The 23106-nt window shown below is 41.1% G+C and overlaps 1 protein-coding gene across 1 annotated transcript in view; it reads left to right on the top strand.

The window, feature by feature from the left end:
- Nucleotides 1-23106, top strand: part of LOC131225305 (F-actin-capping protein subunit alpha) — a 48603-nt gene that overhangs the window by 7214 nt on the left and 18283 nt on the right. Inside the window, exons 4-5 of the mRNA XM_058220818.1 lie at nucleotides 7430-7494; nucleotides 8349-8510. Coding sequence (XP_058076801.1) covers nucleotides 7430-7494; nucleotides 8349-8510 — 227 coding nt within the window. The remainder of the gene's footprint in view (nucleotides 1-7429; nucleotides 7495-8348; nucleotides 8511-23106) is intronic.

Below are 23106 nucleotides of genomic sequence, written 5' to 3'. Positions count from 1 at the left end.
ATCACACTGGAATTGAGAGATTGGATATGTAGAGTGCCAGACTATAGGGTCGGGATTGCAGGAAGCTTTGGCGACAAGGTTCAGGGGCTCAAGTGTAAAGTTTGAATGGCGCGTGATGGTTCGAAGTGTGGTCTCGAGATGGTGGTGTCAGGTCCAGATGACGAGTTTTAAACTGGAGTCGATTCATGCCGAGTTTGATGTAGAGATAGCTCCATGTGTCTCAGGAGCTATGAGGTGTGTGCTCTCGATGGCTCATGTGTTTTTCTCCCTTGTGGAGGCACATGTGGTCTTGACTTATAATCTCTGCATGTGGGAGGCCCTTTTAAGTGTTGGTGCAAGGGATGCAATCCTATTCTCGGAAATCCTAGAGATGGTTGTGTTGTAGGTGGCAGTCACTGAAGGGGTGGAGATAACCACTTATCATGAATTGTCAAGATGTTCGAACAAGAAAGTTGAAGATAAAGATGGCCAATCGCGTTGTAGTCATAGTGTGTTGTAAAGGCCGTTATGTAAAAAGTAACGACGGCAACCGTTACACGTTACAGCGTTGTAACAATCATAATAGCCATTATGGAAAAAATGACCTGTAACCATTGTTAACGACCCATTATGCCCCCTGTAAAGGTCGTAACAACCTCGTAATGGTTTGTTATGGGGCAAATACAGGTTTTTTCAATGTTATGGGGGGTAGATATAGGTTTTATAAATCTTTCCTTTCAATTAAAAAAAAAAAGGAAGATACTGTAATGGCCGTTATGGAGGCCGTAACAGCCATTACGACCCGTATCATAAAGGTAATGGTGGTGGTTGTTATGGCCATCGTTACCGTTGCAGAATACCTTGGTTGCAATAGTTAGGGGAAAGTGATGGATTAGGGAAGCCTTGAATCACGTGGGAAGACAAATTGGAGTAACCTATCATACAAAGGAAGCTTTAACGATTCCTCACAGGGAGCAAAGAGTTGCCAAGTCTCACCTCTAATATCAATTATGGTTCTGGAGGTTTCTTGAGGAGGGCTAGGAAGGGTTGAAGGGGGAGATCGGTTTCCAAATGAAGATTTTGAGTTGGAATGTAAGGGGATAAATTAGGGATATCTGTAGAACATCAATGGCCTAGGTGATCACGTTTTAGGAGACCAAGGTTCAAGCCTTTGATGGGAGGTTACTAGACTCTCTATAGGATCTTAGCTCTAAGGATTGGGTAGTCATTAATGCTATTGGTTCTGCAAGGGGTATTTTGGTTGTGTGGGATGCTAACATCTAGGCTAAGGAGAATTTGTGGCGTGAGAAGTATTTTGTGTTGGCGATGTTGAAGGTGGTCTTGAATGTTGTTCAATGAAGGCGCTTTGTTCCTCAGATATCAATTTAGGTGGAAGCAAATCCAGATGATGAACAATCATTTTCGTTAGGATCTTATATAAGAAATGACAAAAGACTATTAGGATGCTAATTTTGTCAATCCCAATAACGACACGGACAGGAGTGGCCCTTGGCCGTAGGTGTCCTATTGTAACGACAAAGGTCAAAGTGACAGGCTAGCTAGCCATTATGAATCCTTTCCTATTCTCCGTGTCCTTACGGAGAGGCTTGTGAGATTTCTGGCTCGCCTTTTGGCAGTGATGTAGAGTATCATTAGATGGGTGGGCTACTATTTTGGTAGCTGGACGGAAGGAAGAGTTTTAGCAATTTTTCAATTGGATATAGAGTGGGTAGGAAGCGTCAGCTTCCTTTGTTGAGTGAATGCTATCATATAGGTACTTGATGTTGAATACGATAAAGGGATGAATTTGGGTAGAGTTGAGCTCAGTTTGTGGCAAGGTCAGTGGTCCAAAATGATTGTAGTATTGATAATTTCAGCTGATACTATTGATTTTGCACAATGCCAATATGAAATTGAGCTGTGGTTGGAAAACTTTCCGGTATTGGTCGATACATCACGATATATCGCAATGCATCGACAATATATTGATACAATACAATATTTTGAAAATATTGCTATTATAAGTTTCCTGATATCGTCGATATGTATCACACGTATCGATGATATTGCACTTGCATTGGTCCCCTTTTGAAAATTTTGAAAATTTTGCTAAAAATCTTTTAATAAAACTGATTTTCTTTGATTTTTTTTCTAGAATTTTTTTTTTCTAGAATTACATTGCTAAGGGAATTTCAACAAATCCTTTTCATTTGTTTGGAGAGAAAGGGATTTGGGTGTGGAAATCGAGATCGGAGAGCATGTGGTACCAGAAACTCAATTTGTGAGTTGAGTTTTTGCTAATTTAAATTGTTCTCATATTTAAATTGCTAGGAATCTATGGAATGTAGTTAGTAATCCATAATTTTTCATGCTTAATCATGGTTCATGGATTTTGACCTACGATTTGGTAAAAAATGGGGGAATTTGGGGAAAATTCTTTTTTTTTTTTTTTTTTCCATTTAACTTGCGATTACAGTGTAGAAAAATCATGTGAGAGTGTTTAGAGGGTAATCTAACAGAACTTTTTGGAACTTTTGAAAATAAATATTTTTTAATTAAAAATATTGTAAAATAAATAAAAATAATTTTTTTGAAGAAGTTGCATTAACTATATGTCATTTATGTCTTATATTTATTTAGTTACGAGTTTATGTTGATCTTAACATCAATCACACTCATTTATTTGTTTTTAGAAATAAATTTAGTTTTTGAGAAAATTATAAAAATATTTTCAAATTTTATTTTTTAAAAATAATTGCACTATGCATTGTAAGACAAATTTGGCTTTTGAATGTATTGGTTGTGTTTTTATGCATGTCCTCTATGATTTAAATTATATGTACTGATTTTTAATATAGTTGCATCACTTCTATAAGACGGCGCATAGTTTAGGATCTATACAAAGTAAATTTATCATGTGTGCTTTTTTTTATGGGTGATATTTTTGAGTTATAAGTGTGTATTAATGTCCTTTTTAACATCTTCTAAAGTTTCATTGAAAATCCCTACGAATTTCGTAATGTTTCCCATCAACAACATCACATTATGTGATACATGCGATACTGGATATATTTTTGTATCCCAAGGTGCGATACATGCGTTGATACCGGTATTGAAAACACTGGCGATCCATGCATGCTGTGTGGGATGTGACTTCAGTGTCACCAGATTTTTGTTTGAAAAGTCAAGCGGAGGGAAAATCATGCACATTTTTGTTTGAAAAGTCAAGCGGAGAGAAAATCATGCATAGCATGAGGACGTTCTCGTATTGGTTGGAAACGCACGAGATGATCGATCTTCTGATAGGAAGTGGCAAGTGCACTTGGTCGAATGGTCAAGATCAGTTTGTGATGTCAAGACTCGATAGATTTTGTCTTGGCCAAATGGGTGAGAGGTCCTCGCTAGTTTTTAAGCGTGGATTGCCGAACCCCGTGTCGGATCATTGTCCTATTCTGCTGGGGTAGAGGACTGAGGCCCCAAACCTTTCAGGTTTGAGTTGATGTTGTTAGAGATGGAAGGGTTTTCCAAGTTGATAAGAGAGTGGTGGGGATCCTTAGATGTCGATGGCTACACTCGATTCAAATTAAGCTATAAACTGAAACTCTTTTTTTTTTAAAAAAAAATAAAATAAAATTTAAGGTGACAAAGATATATTAAAAGGATCAAAATATAAGAGAAAGAGGAGATCTCCCGCTGAGGTAGCGGGAAAAACAACCTCCAAAGAAAAAACGAAACAAAAACTCCAAAGGAAAAAGCAAGGAAAAAACAAACAACAGACTAAGGATTGGGCTAAACGAGGCCCCAATCAGCTAAGAAGTGTTGGGCTCTCAGAATTGTTGCTTCCGAAGATTTAGCGGTCCCTGTAAAACATCTCTCGTTTCTTTCTTCCCAAACCAACCACCAGACTACCAGCAGACACATTCTCCACTTTATTGTTCTCTGTTTTCCTAAATTTGGCCCAAGCCAAGCTTTAATCAGATCGTCAGAAGAGGGAGGGAAACACCACGCTATATTGAAGGAGCTGAGAATAGCCGACCACACTTGAACAATGAATGGACAATGAACGAATAGATGATCGACCGTTTCCTCATCAGCCATGCAGTAGAGACAAATGTTGGCTATTGTCATGCCCCTCTTCCTTAAGCTGTCAACAGTCAGGACTCTCTTCTTCCCTACTAACCAGCCGAAAACCAATATCTTTGGAGGAACTTTGAATTACCAGATTTTTCCCATCATGAAGGTGTCCTCCCTCGAGGAGTTTGGAGCTATAGAAGAATAGAGATTTGACCGAAAAAAGGTTAGAATTCTCATGATTCCATTTGTATAAACTGAAGCTCTTGTGAGGAGAAATTAACTCTTGGAAGAGGTTAGTGTTGGTGAAGCAAGAGAATATAGCTGAAAGCATTCTTAGTAAGATCTGATCTCTCAACATAAAGGCAAAAGGGATAGAGTTGTCATAGGAAGAAAAGTATTTGTGGTTAAAGTTAGCCCAGGGCTACTCAAGCTGCTTCAGAAGGAGGAGATCAAGTGGAGGCAGTGCTCAAGAGCAATTTGGCTTATGGAGGGTGATAAAAACACGAGATTTTTCCATGTTATTGTGAGTGCTGGGGCAAGGTGTAGCAAAATTAGCCACATTGTTGTAGAGGACAAAAGGATCCAAGAGAAAGATCGGTGGCTCAATTTTATAAAGGTTCTAGCAGGGGAAGGGTGGAGGAGACCAAAGCTAGATAACTTGAATTTCAGTAGCCTATCAAGGGAGAAAGCTAAATTGTTTGAGAGACCCTTTTTCGAGGACAAAGTGAAAGCCGTAGTGTTTTCATTGGGGAGGTATCAAGCCTTGGGCCCTGATGGGTTCCCTCTGGTGTTCGTTTAGGTGTTGAGGGAAGTAGTGAAAGGCTACGTTTTGAACTTCATGTTGGAATTTTTCAATAAGGGGGAGTCTTTCAATAGAGCGTTGGGCATCCTTTATTTCCATTATCCTGAAGGTGACAGGTGCAAAAAGCTTGAGGGACTTTAGACCAATCAGCCTGAGGGCCGTACAAAATTCTCACCAAAGTTTTAGCTTTAAGATCCAATGCAACTCTAGCTAGTGTCAATTTCTCATCACTAAGAATTAGCATTTATTACAGGGTGACAAATCTTGGATAATGCTCTCATTGCGCACGAGTGCCTAAACTCAAGATATAAGGGCATGTTGGATGGTATCATCTATAAGCTGGACATTAAAAAGGCATACAATCACGTTGATTGGGGTGTTTTCCTTTACATGCTAGGCCATGTTGAATGTGGAAGGAAATGGAGATTATGGATTATGGAGTGCATAATCTTAGCAAAGTTTTCAGTTCTAATTGATGGCTCTCCCAAAGGATTCTTCAAAAGCTTGAAGGGTATCAAATAAGTTGGCTTGCATTCTCCCTTTTTCTCTACGATGGTAGCAGAAGCTTTGGGAAGAATGCTAGATTGGGGTAGGAGGTAGGTCTTTTCTGTGGATTTAGGGTGGAAAGATCAAGCCCTTCGATATCCCATCTATAGTTTGCAAACGTCACGATTCTTGCAAGGCCGATGTGATCATGGTCAACAAGTTAAGAATGATTACAAGTTGTTTTGAAGTGGTGTCAGGGCTAAAGTTAACATTGCAAAGAATACGATGCTAGAAGTTCATATATCTAAGAAAGTAAGTCAAGCAAATGGCGGGGATCTTCGGATGCAAGGCAAGCTCGTTTTCCTCTACTTATCTTGGGTTACGCCTTTGTAATTGAGAAGTTGACTAAATATTTGTGGGACAAAGTAATGGAAAGATTTGAGAGGCAATTAACTAGATGGAAGGGCCAATATTTGTCTCTTGGAGGCCGGATTATTCTCATCAGAGTGGCCTTATCAAAGTTGCCCCTCTACCTCATGTCTTTATTCAGATGCCTGAAGTTGTTGTTGGTGAGTTTGGAAAGGCTGAATCATGAATTCTTATGGCAAGGGTTAGAAGAGAAAAGAGTCCACCTGCTGGGTTGGAGAGAGGTGTGCAAATCCTATGAGAAGGGAGGAGCCAACGTCAGAGATTTGGAGTTGATGAACTGGGCACTTCTGGGCAAGTGGTGGTGGAGGTTTGGGGCGGAAGATGGGGCCTTGTAGAGGGAGACCATCGCTGAGAAGTACGGGTGCTAGGAGGGAGGGTGGTGGACTAGGCGCTCCTTGCTTTATAGGGCATCTACAATCTAGAAAGTGATTTCTTGCATAAAGGTTAAGTTCAAAGAGGGGGTTGGATTTTCTCTTGGTAGTGGGGAGAAGATCCAATTTTGGGAGGATGTATGGATTGGAGAAACAACCTTGTAAACAATGTTTCCAAATATGGTTTACCTCTCTTCGGATCGCAATATCTTGGTCACTAGGTGCTTTTCCTTTGGTGGAGGCTGTCGGGTCCTTTGTAATGAAGACGTTGATGAGTATGTTTCGCTACCTTGGGTCATCTCCAACTCCAACTATGTTACCCAGTGAGAGGTGACTAGGAGTGGATGGTTTGGCTGAAAGGAAAGTCAAGTTGTTTCTTGGTTTGATCATTCTTTACTATGTGCTTCAAGATCTGAGAATGTGTTGTGCTTCAAGAAATATTGCGGCCTTTGGGTGGTTAGTTGGAAGGGAATGGGTTTTGTTCGTCAACAGTCTCAAAAAATGATCAATGATGATATCTATGTTTGCCTCATGTGTATGGCAAGCTGACTCAACCGATCATTTTTTTATAAATTATCCCCTCATGCATTAGGTGTGGAATGAGTTCCTAAGGAGCTTCAATATTTCTTGGACAATGCTATCTTTAGTCGGGAGCCTCTTCATGGCATGGCATGGAGTGGGTATTTGGAAACAAGCTAAGGTTCTTTGGAGGCTATGCTTGTTGGCTGCACTTTGCACGATTTGGGGAGAGAGGAATGATAGGTGCTTTCGGAATGAGTGCTATAAGGTGGAGTGGATTTCTAGTAGGGCAAAGTTATATGTAGTAGAATGGGCCTCTTGTATAGATGCTTTAAAAGATTGTAAATTTCCTTTTTTTAGGTTGTAGCCTTGCGCCATCTTGGGCACCTTTTTTTCAATAAAATTACCATAACCTCTCACAAAAAAAAAAAAAAAAAAAGAAGAAGAAGAGAAGAAAAGAAAAGAAAAGAAAAGAAAAGAAAGGAAAAGAAAGAAAGAAAAGGATTGATAACATGACCGTCTGTTTTAGGAACCTTTCCTTTGATGAAAGCTTACTCCTTTACTTACTTTTACCATGTTTGGTTTGTTCTATTTTTCTTTTTTCTTTTTTTTTCTTTTTTTTTTCCCTATAAAAATCATGAAAATCCCTTATATATTTGATCCTCCTGGCCATGCCCATGGATGATATAATTTGCCTTGGCTATTTGCTTTTTGTGACCAAGTGATGTTGTACACCAGTGGTTAATTCTAGTGTTACAAATGGCTTCAGGTTTGTACAGAGGTGAGACCTGCTACTAATGAAGAGCTTCCATCCTCTTATATTGAGGACTTTCGGTAGGTTCATGTGCCCGCTAACTGTAGCACGTGATATTTTGCATTTCCTTTATGGTCTTTCTTATGTATGGCATGAGCTGTGATATATTAATTTATTTAATTTTATGCCGTCCTGCAATGATCTCTCTGAGTGTGTCAAACCATATCCTCACTCTGTATTCTGTACTTGAAAACAAAGTTGTCATGCTCTGAGTTTGTTATTCTTGAATAGCTATTACTTACCTATCATGATGCTACTTCTTGTGACAAATATGTTATTTTTCACCATTATTTTATTGCTTTCTGATCCACAAATCTGCATTTAATAGGTTTACTGTTTTTCTCCTTTTGATGGTCCTTTAAACGGTTCCAATTTCTTGATATTGAGTTAATTACGTCATGGTAACTCGTTAAAGCCTTCTAACTTCTCTTTCATGTGTATAGTAGCCTTCCATCACAGGGAAAAGAATTGTCTAGTGTGTGACTATCCCATTATCTTTGGCCAATCAGATAGTCGGAGTCATCCAGTCGCTAGCCCATCCATGGTTCAGCCCTCACAAGATCAACGGTCCCAATCACCATACATGTTTGCCATATGCACACCAGGTTTTATGCATATGTTTGAAAATCAACTCCTAGAAGAATCGATGAAGACCCATAAAATTTGACAGTTTTTTGCTGGGAAGCTGAAGTTGTTTTCATTAAACATGTGCTTATGCCAGACAGATGAGAGAACTTGGGAGCGTGTATACATACTAGTCACTACATGTCAAACGCTATATTTATCAGCCTGAAAGACATTTGTAGGAAAGACTATAACAGATTTGTGGTAGCTTCATGTTTCTTTTGGTAATTTTTTTGTGAATTTATGGCAGAGGTGCTTTGGATGCTGAACTTTTCAAATATGTTGGCGAAACTTACCCAAAAGGAGTTTGTTCAGTTTATTGCATCAATGGGAAAGATGCAGAAGAAGCAGGGACCAACTTTGAGCTTGCAGTGGTGATTTCTGCAGCTAGACATAGCCCTCAGAATTTCTGGTGCGCGAATTACCATTTACCGGATCTGATTATGCACTTTCTTTTTAAGTTTCTGCTGGTAATTTTGTTTTGTTGTTCAATCCATTTGGTGGCCTGCACTATCTTAGTTCTTGCTTTCTGCTGAAGGCACTTTACAACTGAAATATCAGCCCATGATCATATAGCTTTGAGATGCTGAAATTACTTAAAAAGTTGGGGGGCCCATGTGAAATAGCTTATGCTTGAAAACCCTTTCTAGTAAATGACCATACAAAAGGAAAAAAAAAAAAGAATGAAAGAAAAAAAAAGGCTTAGTGGGACAAAATGGGATAATGAACAAGTTGAATAACTGTGAGCAGGAACAAGCTAATGATGGAGAAACCACCATAACAAGGACTCCGTTAACTTGCTAAATCACTTCTTCTTATTGTTGTTGTTATTATTATTATTATATTTTTATAAGATACACGTATCTCAATGGCTCATCCTTGCCGTCACCAGCATCAAAGCCTTATCCTAACTCTTTGGGATTAGATACATGATTCCTGATATGCCGTTCCACTCCATGACGGACTAATGTCATATTGTCAGGATCATGATAAAAGTTGTCACCAAAATTTCATGCCAACTGCCAACCCGACACAACCCTTCTTTATTCGAGCTTGGCATCAACAATGAGAGAACAAAACTCCCACACACTATGCAATACATAATTGCATTGGTTGATTAAAATCAATGGGTTAGATGTATCTTGATGGCTATTAGAGTAAAAACTTCAATTTATCATTTTTATTATCTAGTATTGTTTATATAATTTATGATATGTTTGTCTAGATACATCTCTATTTATGCTCCTATGTAATAATTTGTATAATACTATATTTCAATGGTATTATGTGGGGGAGGTGTCCAGTGGTTGTTGACCATCCAGGGTTTTGCCTTCATGCGAATGAGTTGTCTGAGGAGATGGCTAGGATGATAAAGGGCTAAAGAGAAGAAGCTATGGAGGAAGAAAACTTCGTGTGCAGAAACACATTGTGGCTTGGAAGTGTTGAATCAGGAAGCAAAAAGACGGTTGGGAGGAAGATGTAGGGAGTACGGAAGATAGGAGGTAGGAAGTCAGTAGAGGCTTCAAGGATGACAAAAGGAAGAGTGGAGCGTGTCAATGGATAGGCAAAGTCCTACAAAGAGGCCATTGTGGTGGGCTCTCCAAGGTCCTTCAAGGTGAACCTATTGTTGTTGTTATTGGGGGTCAATCTGATCCCATGTTGGATGATGGTAGTTGGGTGTGGAAGGAGGCATCTCCACTCGAAACAAAGGTGAGGGTCCACCTCCAGGTGATCAAGAATGCTTGGAGGGCCTTGCAATGGAGTTTAGTTGCATCTTTGAAGGATGGTGCTTCCGTTGCTGACTTGGAAATCTAGCTCGACCAATGTTGCAGGCTGGAGGAAGACGATAGGATTCTTCACCCTCTCAGTGGGTCAGAGGTTTGCATCTCCTTGCATAAAACTGAGAACGTGGAGAGATTTATCCTTGCCTAACATGTGTTCAGGAATGAGCTAGCTACCTCCATTAGCAAATGGGCCGAGAGGTTGGAGTTTGGGAAGGTTGACATCTGGTTGTTGTCATTAATTTGATAACGAAGTGATGGAGTAACTTAGTGTTGCAAGAGTCTAAAGAAGTTAGCCTTGGTATAGGACTGGATCTTGTGATGGTCGGAGAAGAGAATGCCCTGGTTTGTGTTGTCTGGGAAGGGAGGAGATCGGTCAGTCCATGAAGTTGGTGGCGGGTGGCCAGGAGAGGCTACCGGTCCCTCTGCAAGGAGCAGAGGAGCGGTGGAGGGGGGAGGAGTTCCAATTTTAGTGCTTGCACGGAGTACTAGACCATGGGAAGGTTATGTGTGTGGTGGAGACTAGGGCTGTACATGAACCGAGTTAGCTCGGTTAGCTCGCTCGACTCAACTCGAAAAAGCTCGATTCAACTCGGTTCGAAACTGAGTTTGAGCCGAGTCGAGCTGATTTTTTTTATCTCGAAAAAATTTTGAACCGAGTTCGAGCTTGGCCGAGCTCGACTCGACTCGGATCGAACCCCAACTTGAATCAAACCAATTCGGTGACTCGGTTACTTTGATATTGATGTTGCTCACCAAGTGTTTGATGAAATGACCCAATGAAGTGTCGGCTGGTGGCAAGGAAGGTATGTATGTGAAACAAATATCCCTTTTTCTTGATTTTGATGTTGCCTACAAGGTGTTTGATGAAATACCTATAAAACCACTGCTGTTGTTTTACGAACAGCGAGAATTTGAAGGTGCAGTCCATGTTTTGTGAAAATGCTGTAGAGGCGAACTTGGCTTGAATTGGCCCAAGCTGCTGACCAAACCGAGCCGAGCCGAGTTGGCCGATCAGGCTCGAGGACCGAGCCGAGTTCGAGCTACGGTCAGCTAGTGGCCGAGCTGAGTTGAGTTGTGCCAAGCTCGACTCGGTTCGACTCGTGTACACCTCTAGTGGAGACTACTCAGAAGTCGTTGGGTGGCGTCGATGCCCTGGAAGGGGCAACACGCCCCCTGGATCTTATTAGGTGTGAGGTGGTGGTGGGCAACTATCTTGTTGAAAGTTTGTCAAATGTTCCAATGCATTAATGGAATTGTGCCGCCCACGTCTCATCAAAGCCTTCGGTTGATGGGATTGTCATGTGGTCGACAGAGATCGGTTTGCAGGTGGAAGGTGGAGGAGAAGCTTCGGTAGAGGTGACACGCGTCCCAACCCGTGTCAGCCGCGAGGCGTTGGCAAGACAACAATCTCAAAGTCAAGCTGTCCTTTGCCTTATTGTTATGGAGTTGAGCCCGCCATGCATCCCTTTGGAGCCTCTACTTGGTGGCATCTTTTAGGTTGAGAGGGATGGGTGGGGGCTGGAGTACTGCAATAAGGGGGTGTGCTGGTGCAAAATGGCGATTGATGCAACTCCTATGATTGTGGTTGTCAAATTCGAAGTTGTCTTGTGCGACATGTGGTTGACTTGGGCCTTAGTGGGGGTTGGTGGGGTCAAGGCGCCAATGTTCGAAATATCGGTATCTTGTTACATATTGCACCCTTGGGATACAAATACGTATCGGTTATCACATGGGATATATCGGTTGTATCACGTAATGTATTGCTGTTGTTGGAAACATGGGGAATTGGTTGAATTTTTAAATGAAACTTCAGTGATTGTTAAAAAAGACATCAATACACTTATAAATCAAAACATTGCAAAAAACAAGTGCACATAATAGATTTTCTTTGTATAACGTCTTAATAGGTTTTCTTTGAATGGGGTCCTAATCTATGCACTACCTAACTGAATTGATGCAAGTATATTCAAAGTCTATTAAGATAATTTATAAATGTATAAAGGCGTGTGGAAACACAAGCAATACATTCAAAAACAAAAGAAGAATCACTAGAGCAGGATACATACATGTTTGATTTTATATTTGGACACAGATTGTAACCGATTTGTGAGAAATTGTGAAATTATGATTTTTTTTTTTCAATTTTCCGCAACTCAGCCCGTCTCCTCCAAATCTTAAAATCGAAGCTCCCAATCCATGATTTTTCATGATTTGTAACAATTTGACACTAATTTAACTTGATTTGCATTTTAAAGAAGAAAAAAAAAGGATCGACAATCGAAAATGCTCTCTAGATCGAACATGTGGGATATATCCCACTACTTGTGCATTTCGTTTTGCACAGGTGGGATACAAGATATATCGTGGGAAATGTCGGCCGATATCGTTGATACCTAAAACACTGCAAGGCGCTCCCCCCCATGTGTGCTCCTCAGATGACTTTCATTCCCCCTCCAGGTCATCCTTTCCGCTGCTCGTCTCGAGTGGCTCTTCCCTGGATGTTGATATGGGGCTTGTGGCCTGGCAAGATTCTCCAAGTTCGACTCTCTTGTTTTGGTTGCGGTGCCTTCTGATGAAGCCCTTGCGAAGTTGATTCATAATCGAGTCACGCCCTTAGTGCCCACAGTTGTCAAGCCTGAATTTCTCTTGGATGCTTTGGGCGTCTCCCCTTTGCGATGAAGTGATTAGAAGCTCCTAGAGGAATCTCTATGTTCATGATTCCTCATCTACAAGTGAAGGGGGTTTGGTCGCAATGGCTAGGGGGAAGAGATGGATCGGAGAAGCTATCAATCATGTGGGGAGATTCATTGGCATAGTTTTTGGTGATTGTCATGAGGACTAAATTGCCCCATTCAAGCTCGTAGGTCTCCTGAAGACGAGAGAAGATCTCCAAAGGAAGTCTTTAAAATCTGCCAAGGGTGGTAGGGAGCTAGCTGACCTTGGGGTCTCTCTCAGTAGCAATCCCGAGGCCGTCCCAAGGAGTTAAAGGAGGGGAATAGAGGTTAGGTTGGTTCCTCTATGAAGATCTTAAGCTGGAACGTGAGAGGTCTTGGGTGTTATTAAAAGCACCTCTAGGTGAGGGACTTGCAAGAGATCCAAAGCCTAGTTGATTGTCCTTGGGGAGACCAAGCTCCATTCAATTGATCAAAGAGTGGTGGAGTCAATTTGGGGGCATAGGGATATGGAGTGGGAGGCGCCGGACACTTTGGGTTTGACTGGGGGTGTGATGATTTCATGGGATCTAAACATTTGGGCAAGGGGAGATTATTACAACGGTCTTTTTTTTTTTTTTTTTTTTTTTTTGAGGGCTCTAAAAGAGGTGGCCTCTAGCTTTAGGTGGATCTTCTTTGGGGTGTATGATCCGATCAACCGACTCTCCGACCACTACTATGGGAGCAGTCGTCGTTCACCTTCATATGTGGCAATTTCCGTGGTGTGTGGGCAACGACTTCAATGTGATCTGATTCTCTCATGAGAAGCTCAGTGGAGGTTGTGTCTGAAGCAACATGCAAGGCTTCTTTAAGTGGGTTTAAAGGTGGACCTGTCAATGGGAGGAGTTGAATTCACTTGGTCTAATGGCCAAGAGAGTCGCTATGTCAAAGCTCAATAGATTTCTGGTTTCTCACTCGTGGGTGGAGAGGTTCTTGTTGGTGTTTCAAAGGGGCCTTCCCAATCTTGTTTTTTATCATTGCCTAGTGCTCTTGGAGGTTGCGAAGATAACTGGAGCCCCAAACTCTTTCATTTTGAGTTGTTGTGGCTCGCGGTGTAGGGCTTTCATGAGGTAGTATCAGGATGGTGGTCCTCCTTCAAGGTAGATGCTTTGCAGACTTTAGGCTCTTCTAGAAGCTTAAGATGCCAAAAGACAAGCTTAAGGTGTGGAAGCAAGAGGTGTTCGGGTAGCGGGAGCAAGAAATGGATAGCATTTTACATGAGATCCTAGAGTTGGATGTAAAACAAGAGTGAGGGGCGTTGTTTGAAGATGAGAGAGCAACGAAGGAAAAACTATCCTTTGATTACAAAAACCAGTTCAAAGAGGAAAGCAAATGGCGTTAGCGATCAATGGCAACTTGGCTTAGGAGGATAAAAACATGTACTTCTTCCGTAGGATTGCTGGTGCTTGTGCCAGATTCAACAGATTATCTTCTTTGCCAGTGGATGGTAGAAGAATCAAAGATAAATCCCAAATTTACAATGCCATCACAAGGTAGTACATGAACCTCTTATCGGAAGAGAAGTGGGCGCGACTGAGCCTTGGCAACTTGGTATTTGATAGAGTATCAAATGTTAAGGTTACTGCTCTCGAGGGCATATATATGAATATTGGTATCATATCGGCCAATACGGCCGTATCGTATCCATATCGATACGAGACAATATGCGATACAGGTAGGGGTGTACATCTGGCCGAACCGAGTCAAACTGGGCTCAACTCGGCCCGGCCCGGTCACCGGGCCAACATGTCCAGCCCGAACTCGGCCCGGTCAGCAATCGGGCGAGTTCGGGCCAGTTTCGAACCTTACAGCAAGTTCATGGGTCGGACGGCGTTCTCACTTCTCTGTCTCAAATGGTTAGGGTAAAGATTTAGGATATATATATATATATATATATATATATATATATATATATATATATATATATATATATATATATATATATATATATAAACGGCCGAGTCGGGTTTCGAACCGAGTCGGGCCGAACTGGGACCTGTTCGAACTCGGCCTGAACTCAGTTTCGAGCTAAAGAAAATGGCCTGTCCCGGACCGAACTTAGTTCCGGATCGGGCCGAGTCGAGCGAGTTAACCGGGCTAGCCTGGTTCATGTACAACTCTAGATACAAGGTCGTATCGGCCCGATATGAAAAAATTGACCCATATCGGCATCGATATGGCTGATACATCCATAAAAGCCTAATTTTGATTTTATTTTATTTTTATCCCAAAATTTCACTCGTATCTCCTCTCTCTTTTTTTTTTTTTTTCATTTAAATCATAGAAGAATCTTAAAAACTCATTTTAGGCTAGATTTATACCTATTTTGGGATTAAAAAAAAATGATTTGAATGGAATTCGACAGATCAAAGCGAAGTGGACCATCATGGGAAAAGTCGAAAAGAAGGGGTAAACGTTCACTTTTCTTTTTGATATTTTCATCTTCTTTTCGTTATATTTCAATGTAATGGGCCGTAGGTCACCAAATCATGCTTGATTTGTGTTCAATTATAGCCCATTTAGTTGACCTTTAACAAGTCAAATTGACAGACAACATTCTCATCAAAGAATGTTCTGATACACCATCATATGCATATCCAAAATCCAAAAAAAAAACAAAAAGAAAGAAAGAAAGAAAGAAAGAAGAAAGATTGATTCTTGAATATCTTATTATTCCATGTTTTCCTAATATTTTCCTTAATTCTTTAGCTTAAAAAATTCTGACTGATATGGGCCAATACGGTCACAACACCGATACGCAACGCCCTATCTTATCATTTTTCTGCCGGACTGATATGTCACTAGATACCGACACTCAGAACCATGCTCGAGGTGCCTTTTCTAGAGGTAGAAGTTAAAGCAACTGTGGAGGCGCTTGGATCCTTACTCTTGCTCCGGTGGCAAACTCTAAGGAGTTTCAACACCTGGTCAAGGGTTTGAGTGTCCATAGGTGGTGAAATCCCACTAAGGCGTGAGTGTGTGGGGTGTATGTGTGTGTGTAAAATAAAAATAAAAATTGTGGAGGCGCTTGGTAAGGACAAAGCTTCACGGTTGGATGAGTTCTCTTGAGCATTCTTCCAAGTGTTTTGGGAGGTTGTTAGGGCTGGACTTGACGAGCTTCACAGCCGAGTTCTTTCAATCAAGTTGGACTGTTGTTGGAGATGGGGAACTCCTTTATGGCAATCATCCCGAAAATAGAAGGGGCGGAGATCTTGGAGGATTTTAGTCCCATCGGTCTTATCAGCAGCGTCTACAAAATCATTGCTAAGATCCTGGCCGAAACGTTTCAGGTCATCCTCTAGAAGGTAATCTCCACTCCTAAGTGTATTTATTTCCAGTAGACATTCTGGACAACGCATTGGTTGCAGTTAGTGCATCGATTCTCGTCATCAGGCAGGCCGTAAAGGTATTATTTGCAAGTTGGACTCGGAGAAGGCCTACGATCATGTGGATTTGAAATTTCTTGATTATATGTTTGGTCGGTTGGGCTATGGGACTTATTAGAGATGGTAGATTCAAGCTTGTGTTTGGGCCGCCAAATTTTGTGCTGTTTAGTGGCTTTCCCTTTGGTTTCTTCAAGGTCTCAGATGCCTCTGACTAGAGGTGTACATGAACCGAGCTAGCTCAGTTAGCTCGCTTGACTCGACTTGAAAAACCTCGGTTCGAAGCTGAGTTCGAACCGAGTCGATCTGATTTTTTGAGCTCGAAAATGAGTTCAAGCCGAGCTCCAGTTGGCCCTAGCTCGACTCGACTCGGATCGAACCAGTTCGGTGACTTGGTTACTTTGATATTGATGTTGCTCACCAAGTGTTTGATGAAATGACTCTAAGAAGTGTGGCTGGTGGCAAGGAAGGTATGTATATGAAACCAACACCCTTTTTTTTTTCTTGATTTGTATGTTGCTTAGTAGGTGTTTGATAAAATACCTGTAAAACCATTGCTGCTGTCTCAAATACAGTGAGATTTTAAAGGTGCAGTTTAGGTGTTTGTGAAAATGCTGCAATGGTGAACTCGGCTCGATCTTGGCTTGAACTCGGCTCGAACTGGCCCGAGCTGTTGACCAAACCGAGCCGAGCTGACCAGTCAAGCTTGAGGACCGAGCCAAGCCAAGTTCGAGCTGAGGTCAGCTAGTGGCTGAGCCAAGTCGAGTTGAGGCCAACTCGACTCAATTCGACTCAATGTACACCCCTACCTCTGACTAGGGGATCTCTCCCTTTCGATTTGTGGTAGTCTTGACGGTTCTCTAATAGAATGATGAACAAAGGCTAGTCCATGGATCTTTTCGGAGGGTTCAGGGTAGAGAGGGTCGATCTACATATCTCCCATCTCTAATTTGTTGGCGACACTATTATTTTCTACAAGGTAGATGAGTCCATGGTGGACAACCTGAGGAAAATCGTTAGGTGTTTCAAGGTGGTATCGGGATTGAAAGTCAACATCTCCAAGAACGAAATCCTCAGGATTCATATGTCTGTGGAAGAAATGGCTTTGCTGGCCGAAGTCTTCAGATGTTGGGCTGGGTCTTTCCTTTCTACATACCTTGGCCTCGCTCGTTGTATAGGTAAACCTGCAAAGCAATTGTGGGACAAGGTCATTGAAAGGATGGAGATCGGAAGCTATCATCATGGAAGAGTAGACTTCTATCCTTAGGCGAAAGAATCATGCTCATTAAGGCCACTCTCTCGAACCTTCCCCATATTTCATATGCTTGTTCAGGTGCATGAAGTCAAGGTTGGAGAGGTTGAGGAGGGACTTACTGTAGCACAGTCTCATGGCTAAAGGTAAATTCCACTTGAAGAATGTCAATTCTACCTTATTGGGTAAGTGGGTTTGGAGATTTGGGATGGGAGAAGACAACCTTTGGATGACCTTCAACTCCAAGAAGAATTGTATTATTAGTAGGGGGCAGTGGATTAGGGACTCCTTAGTGCTATCATATGTGATTGCATAATGCGAAATGGGCCACTGAAATCACATATGCCATGGTGGCATATGCGGTTTGGGGTGTATATGATGGCATACTTTTGTATGCGAAATGTGTGCGATGGCTCATGCGATTATGCCATTGCATGCACCCTATGCGATGGCATACTTCCTAAGGTTGTACCTTGTAAGTTTGGTTGTTTGTAACTTGTAGAGTTGTACTTGTAACTTGTATTGTATTATGTTATGCATACATCAACTCATCGAGATTCAAGTTATCAATAAAATTTCTATATTTGTAGGTTTGAATAATTAATTCTTTCTTAGTGTAACTTGTTGAATGTTTTGTTATATTATATAATATAATGTAACTTGTAGATGGTCTAATAGTTAAACTACAAGAGATAAGTTAAAATAAAAAACCTAATCCAATCACTTGTAGTAATTAGACAGTTTTTCTTAGGGCTCGTTTGGCATCTCTATTATAATTCAATAAGAGCTTTTTAAATAAGAGCTACAAGTTCTTTTTGTTCTAGCTCTTGTTTTAAATATGCTCGTTTGGTAAAATCACTTTTTCAAAGCTGAAAAAAGCTCTTATTTGAAATAAGCACGTTTGGCAAAACGTTCAAATAAGAATTTTTTTAGGGGTAGTTGATGTAATTTTTAAAGATTACAAAAACTCTAGTATAGGAGCAATCCAAATGGTTGTTTTGGTGGATCTCACCATAGATGGACTGTACCCAAAATGGCAAAAGAATGGATGGCTACAATCTTCATGATTTAAGACATTTAGGCCATCGTCGGACATTGGTTGTGGATTGTCCATCATACGGAGCCTACCTTTGATGTGGACCTTCCATCATGTGAGTCAAACCTTCAAAGTGGGTTGTCCATCATGCAAGGCCCATCTTAGATGTGTGGACCATTCATCATTAGGGGCCCACTTGATGTAGGTCGTCCATCATGTGGGGCCCACCATCAATGATAATTGTCCTTTATGTGGGGCCCCTCAATGTCCACTAACCATCACCCATCATGTGGAGTTCACATTTGATGTGTCCATCATGTGGGCCCTACCTTCAAAGTGGATTGTCCATCATGTGGGGCCCACTTTCGATATCCACCATCCATCGTGTGGGGCGCACCCAATGTTTGAAATATTGGTATCGCATTACGTATCACATTCTTGGGATACGGATACGTGTCGGTTATCGCATGGGATATATCGGTTGTATCGTTTAATGTATCGTTGTTGTCAGAAACAGGAAACATAAGAAAATTGGTCGAATTTTTCAATGAAACTTAAGTGATTATTTAAAAAGACATCAATATAAACTTATAAATCAAAACATTATAAAAAAACAAGTACACATAAAGGTTTTCTTTGTATAAGGTCCTATTCTATACGTTGTCTAACTGAATTGATGCAAGTATATTCAATGTACATTCATATAATTTATAAATGTAAGAAGACATGTGGAAACACAAGCAATACATTCAAAAGCAAAAGAAGAATCACTAGATTAGGTTACATACATGTTTGATTTTTTGTTTGGACACAGATTGCAAACAATTTGCGAGAAATTTGGAAATTTTGATTTTTTTTTTCAATTTTTTGCAACTCGGCCCATTTCCTCCAAATCTCGAAATCGAAGCTCCCAATCCATGATTTTTCATACAAAACATGAAAAATCATGGATTTGTAATAATTTGACACTAATTTAACATGATTTACAGGAAATAAAATTATAGAAATTCGAAAATGCTCACCAGATTGAACATGTGGGATATATCGTACTACTTGTGCATTTCGTATCGCACAGGTGGGATATAAGATATATCATGGGATATATCGGCCGATATCGTCGATATTTAAAACACTGGGTGCACCTTCTATGTGGATCATCTATCATGTGAACCACTTTGGATATGGGCCATCTATCATGAGAGACCTTGGATGTGTACCTCCATCACAAGGGGCCACACTTTAATGTGGGTCATCCATCATGTGAAGCCCACTCCGTCCATTACGTGGGCCCACCTCGATGTGAACCATTCATTGTGTGGGGCCCCACCTTCAATATGGGCCGTTCATCATGTGGGCCCACCTTTGACGTCAACCGACCATCATGTGGGCGCACCTTTAATGTCCATCATCCAGCATGTGGTTCCCGCCTTTGATGTGGACCGCCCAAAGTGGGGCCCATTTGATGTGGATGGTCCATCATGCTAGGCCACACTTTGATGTGGGCCATCCATCATGTGGGGCCCACCTTTGATATGAACCGTGCGTTATGTGGGCCCACCTTAATGTGGACAATTCATCATGTGAGGCCCCACCTTCAATATGTGTCGTTCATCATGTGGGCCCATCTTTGATGTCCACCATCCATCATGTGGATCCCACGTTTGTTGTGGACCATCTATCATGTGGGGCCACATTTTGATCCAGGCCATCCATCATGTGGAACCCACCTTTGATTTCCACCATCCATCATGTAGGTCCCAACTTTGTTGTGGACCATCCATCATGTGGGGCTCCCTTGTTGTGGATAGTCCATCATGCAAGGGCACGTTTTGATGTGGGTCATCCATCATGTGGGATCCACCTTTGATGTCCACCATTCATCATGTAGGTCCAACTTTTGTTGTGGACCATCCATCATGTGGAGCTCAATCTTCAATATGGGTTGTTCATCATGTGGGACCACCTTTAATGTCAACCTTCCATCATGTGGTCCCACATTCAATGTCCACCATCCATCATGTGGGTCCCAACTTTGATATGGACTGTCCATCAAGTGGGGCCTGCTTGATGTGGATCATCCATCATGTAGGGCCAGACTTTGATGTGGGTCATCCATCGCATGGGGCCCACCTTTGATGTGACCGTGCATTATGTGGGCCCACCATGATGTGCACCATTTATCATGTGGGGCCCCACCTTCAATACGGGTCATTCCTCATGTGGGTCTACCTCGGAGAATGTAAAGAAAAGAGAAGAGGGCAAGATGGGAATTACTTGAAAAGTTTAAGGATAAACTTGTCCAAAAATTAGTTAAAAAAATGTCTACCCACTTAAGCCAAATAAGCTCATAAAAAATAAATGGCCACTCTACTTATTCTTAAGAGCTTTTTAGCTAGTTGCTAAAAGAATAAGGACCCGTTTGTTAGATCTGAAGTCTAAAGACCAAATTTGAAATCTGAAGTCTAAAACCTTGTTCGATAGTTATGGCTCAAGTCTCAAAATTAAGTACTGAATTTGAAACAATCTGTTTGTTAACAAACATCTTAAATGTCTGAAATATGTTTATTTGACACATTTGCTCCCATCTCCCGTTTGGAAATGTTTTACATTATAAAGAAATTATTTTTTATTAAATGAAAATAAAATCATTATATTTAATTCAAATAAACTAAAATACTTAATAGAAAACTAAAATATCATTATTCATAAGGTCCTCAATTCCTCTTAACGGGAAGATTGTCACTGTGTGTCGTGTAGGGTTGGGTACCACTAGCAAAAAAACCTTCAAATAAGGCTCACCTTGATGTTTATATGCTATCCAAACCGTTTATAAGGTCATTCCCAATTGGATGAAGTGAAAACACCTAAAATATAACTTGATACAAAACTTTTATGGCCATATAAATGCTTCAACGGTGCTCACTGAATGCCCGTTGTTTCCTCTTGTATGGCACACTTAAGTATTTTATAAACTTCAATTTTAGTCACACGTCCTTAAATGACCTCGCAAAACGGATGGACGGCGTGGATTTCTTGCAAACATTGCGGTGGACCCCACCACATCATCGCGCTGGGAGTTCCCATGAAAGGCTTAGCTATATAGCTGTTGTAGGTACGTGTCGTGCAAAGACGAGCACTAACGCTCCTTGATCTCCAAGTTATACGAACGGTTCAAAGGAGATCAAAGTTACATGGGCCCCACAGTGATGTATTTATTATATCTACACCGTTCATCTATTTTTAGAGATCATTTTAGAGCATTATCCAAAAATGAATAATATCCAAAGATTAGATGGACCACACCACAAATAGCAGTGGAGATAATGATTTTCACCGTTAAAATATTCGTAGGGCCCACCATAACATTTATTTTCCATCCAATATGCTCATAAGGTCACAAATACCTGTATGAAGAGGAAAAAAATCATATTGATCCAAAACTTTTGTGACCCCAAAAAGGGTTTCAATGGTAGACGCTCAATCCCCCGCTGCTTTTTGCAGTGTGGTCCGCTTGATAGTTTGATGTCTTATTTTTCGTCTCAAGCCTTAATACGAGCTCGCTAAGTGGATGGAGGGTTTGGATATAACACATACCTCATGATGGGACCCACAGAACTTGTTGACATCAATACAGCAGCCATATAGCTGGTGTGAGGTACACCAGCTAATCCGCATCCTACTTGGACGCGGATTAGCTACTGACAGGTTGAATAGCGAGATTCGCTACCGAAGTGACGTCACCAAGTTTTGTGGGCCCACTATGATGTATGTGTTTATCTACACCGTCCATCTATTTGGAGATTTAATTTTAGGGCATGAGTTAAATAATGAGGCGGGTCCAAATATGTAGTTGACCCCACCACAACAAACAGTGGGGAGATTGATGCCTACCGTTGAAACCTTCCTAAGGCTCACCGTGATTTTTATTTGAAATACAACCTGTTCACAAGTTAACACAAACACGAAAGAAGGGAAAAAACAAATATTAGCTTGATAAAAAACTTTTGGGCCTAATTAAGTTTTTAACGGTGGGTGTCACTCTCCCCACTGTTTTCTATGGTGAGGTCCACCGGAGCTTTGGATTTGACTCATTCTTTGGATCTTTACCTAAAATTATATTTCCAAATGGATGGACGGCGTGGATACAAAACATACATCATGATGGGGCCCACATAACTTGGTGACGTCAATCACTTCAATAGCGAGTCTCGCTACTCAACTGGACGTGGAAACAGATTGGTTACTCCCCTACCACCAGCCAATGGCTGGTGGTTGGTGCTATGTGGGCCCCACCATGATGTATGTGTTTCATCCATGCCGTCCATCTATGTTTCTAGATCATTTTATGATATGAGACCAAAAATGAGGTATATCCCAATCTCAAGTGGACCACATTACAGGAAAACAGTGTTGAATGAATGTCGACCATTAAAAACTTTTGGGGGGCCATAAAAGTTTTGGATCAAGCTGATCTTTGTTTTTTCCATTCATCTGGGTCTATATGACCTAATCAACAGATTGGATGTCAAATAAACAGTACATTGGGCCTTAGGAGAATTTTAATGGTGGATATCCAATCACTATTTTTTTCTTGTGGTGTGGTCCACCTGAGATTTATATTCCTCTCATTTTTGGTACCAAGCCCTAAAATGATCTTTAAAAATGGATGAATGGAATGGATGAGATGGTGGGCTTAGAGAAGTGCCCCATGTTAAAAGTTGGGATGTGTATAATACAAGGCAGAAAATCTTTCTCGCAAAGGATAATTTTGGATTAAAATAATAATAATCACGGAGCGCATTCTCCATTCCCCATTAAGCTAGACTCCCATCACGGAAAAAT

This window comes from Magnolia sinica, chromosome 14, assembly GCF_029962835.1.
Source record: "Magnolia sinica isolate HGM2019 chromosome 14, MsV1, whole genome shotgun sequence".
Lineage (NCBI taxonomy): Eukaryota > Viridiplantae > Streptophyta > Magnoliopsida > Magnoliales > Magnoliaceae > Magnolia > Magnolia sinica.
The sequence above is the reverse complement of the archived record's forward strand: the minus strand, read 5'-3'. Positions and strand labels throughout refer to the sequence as shown.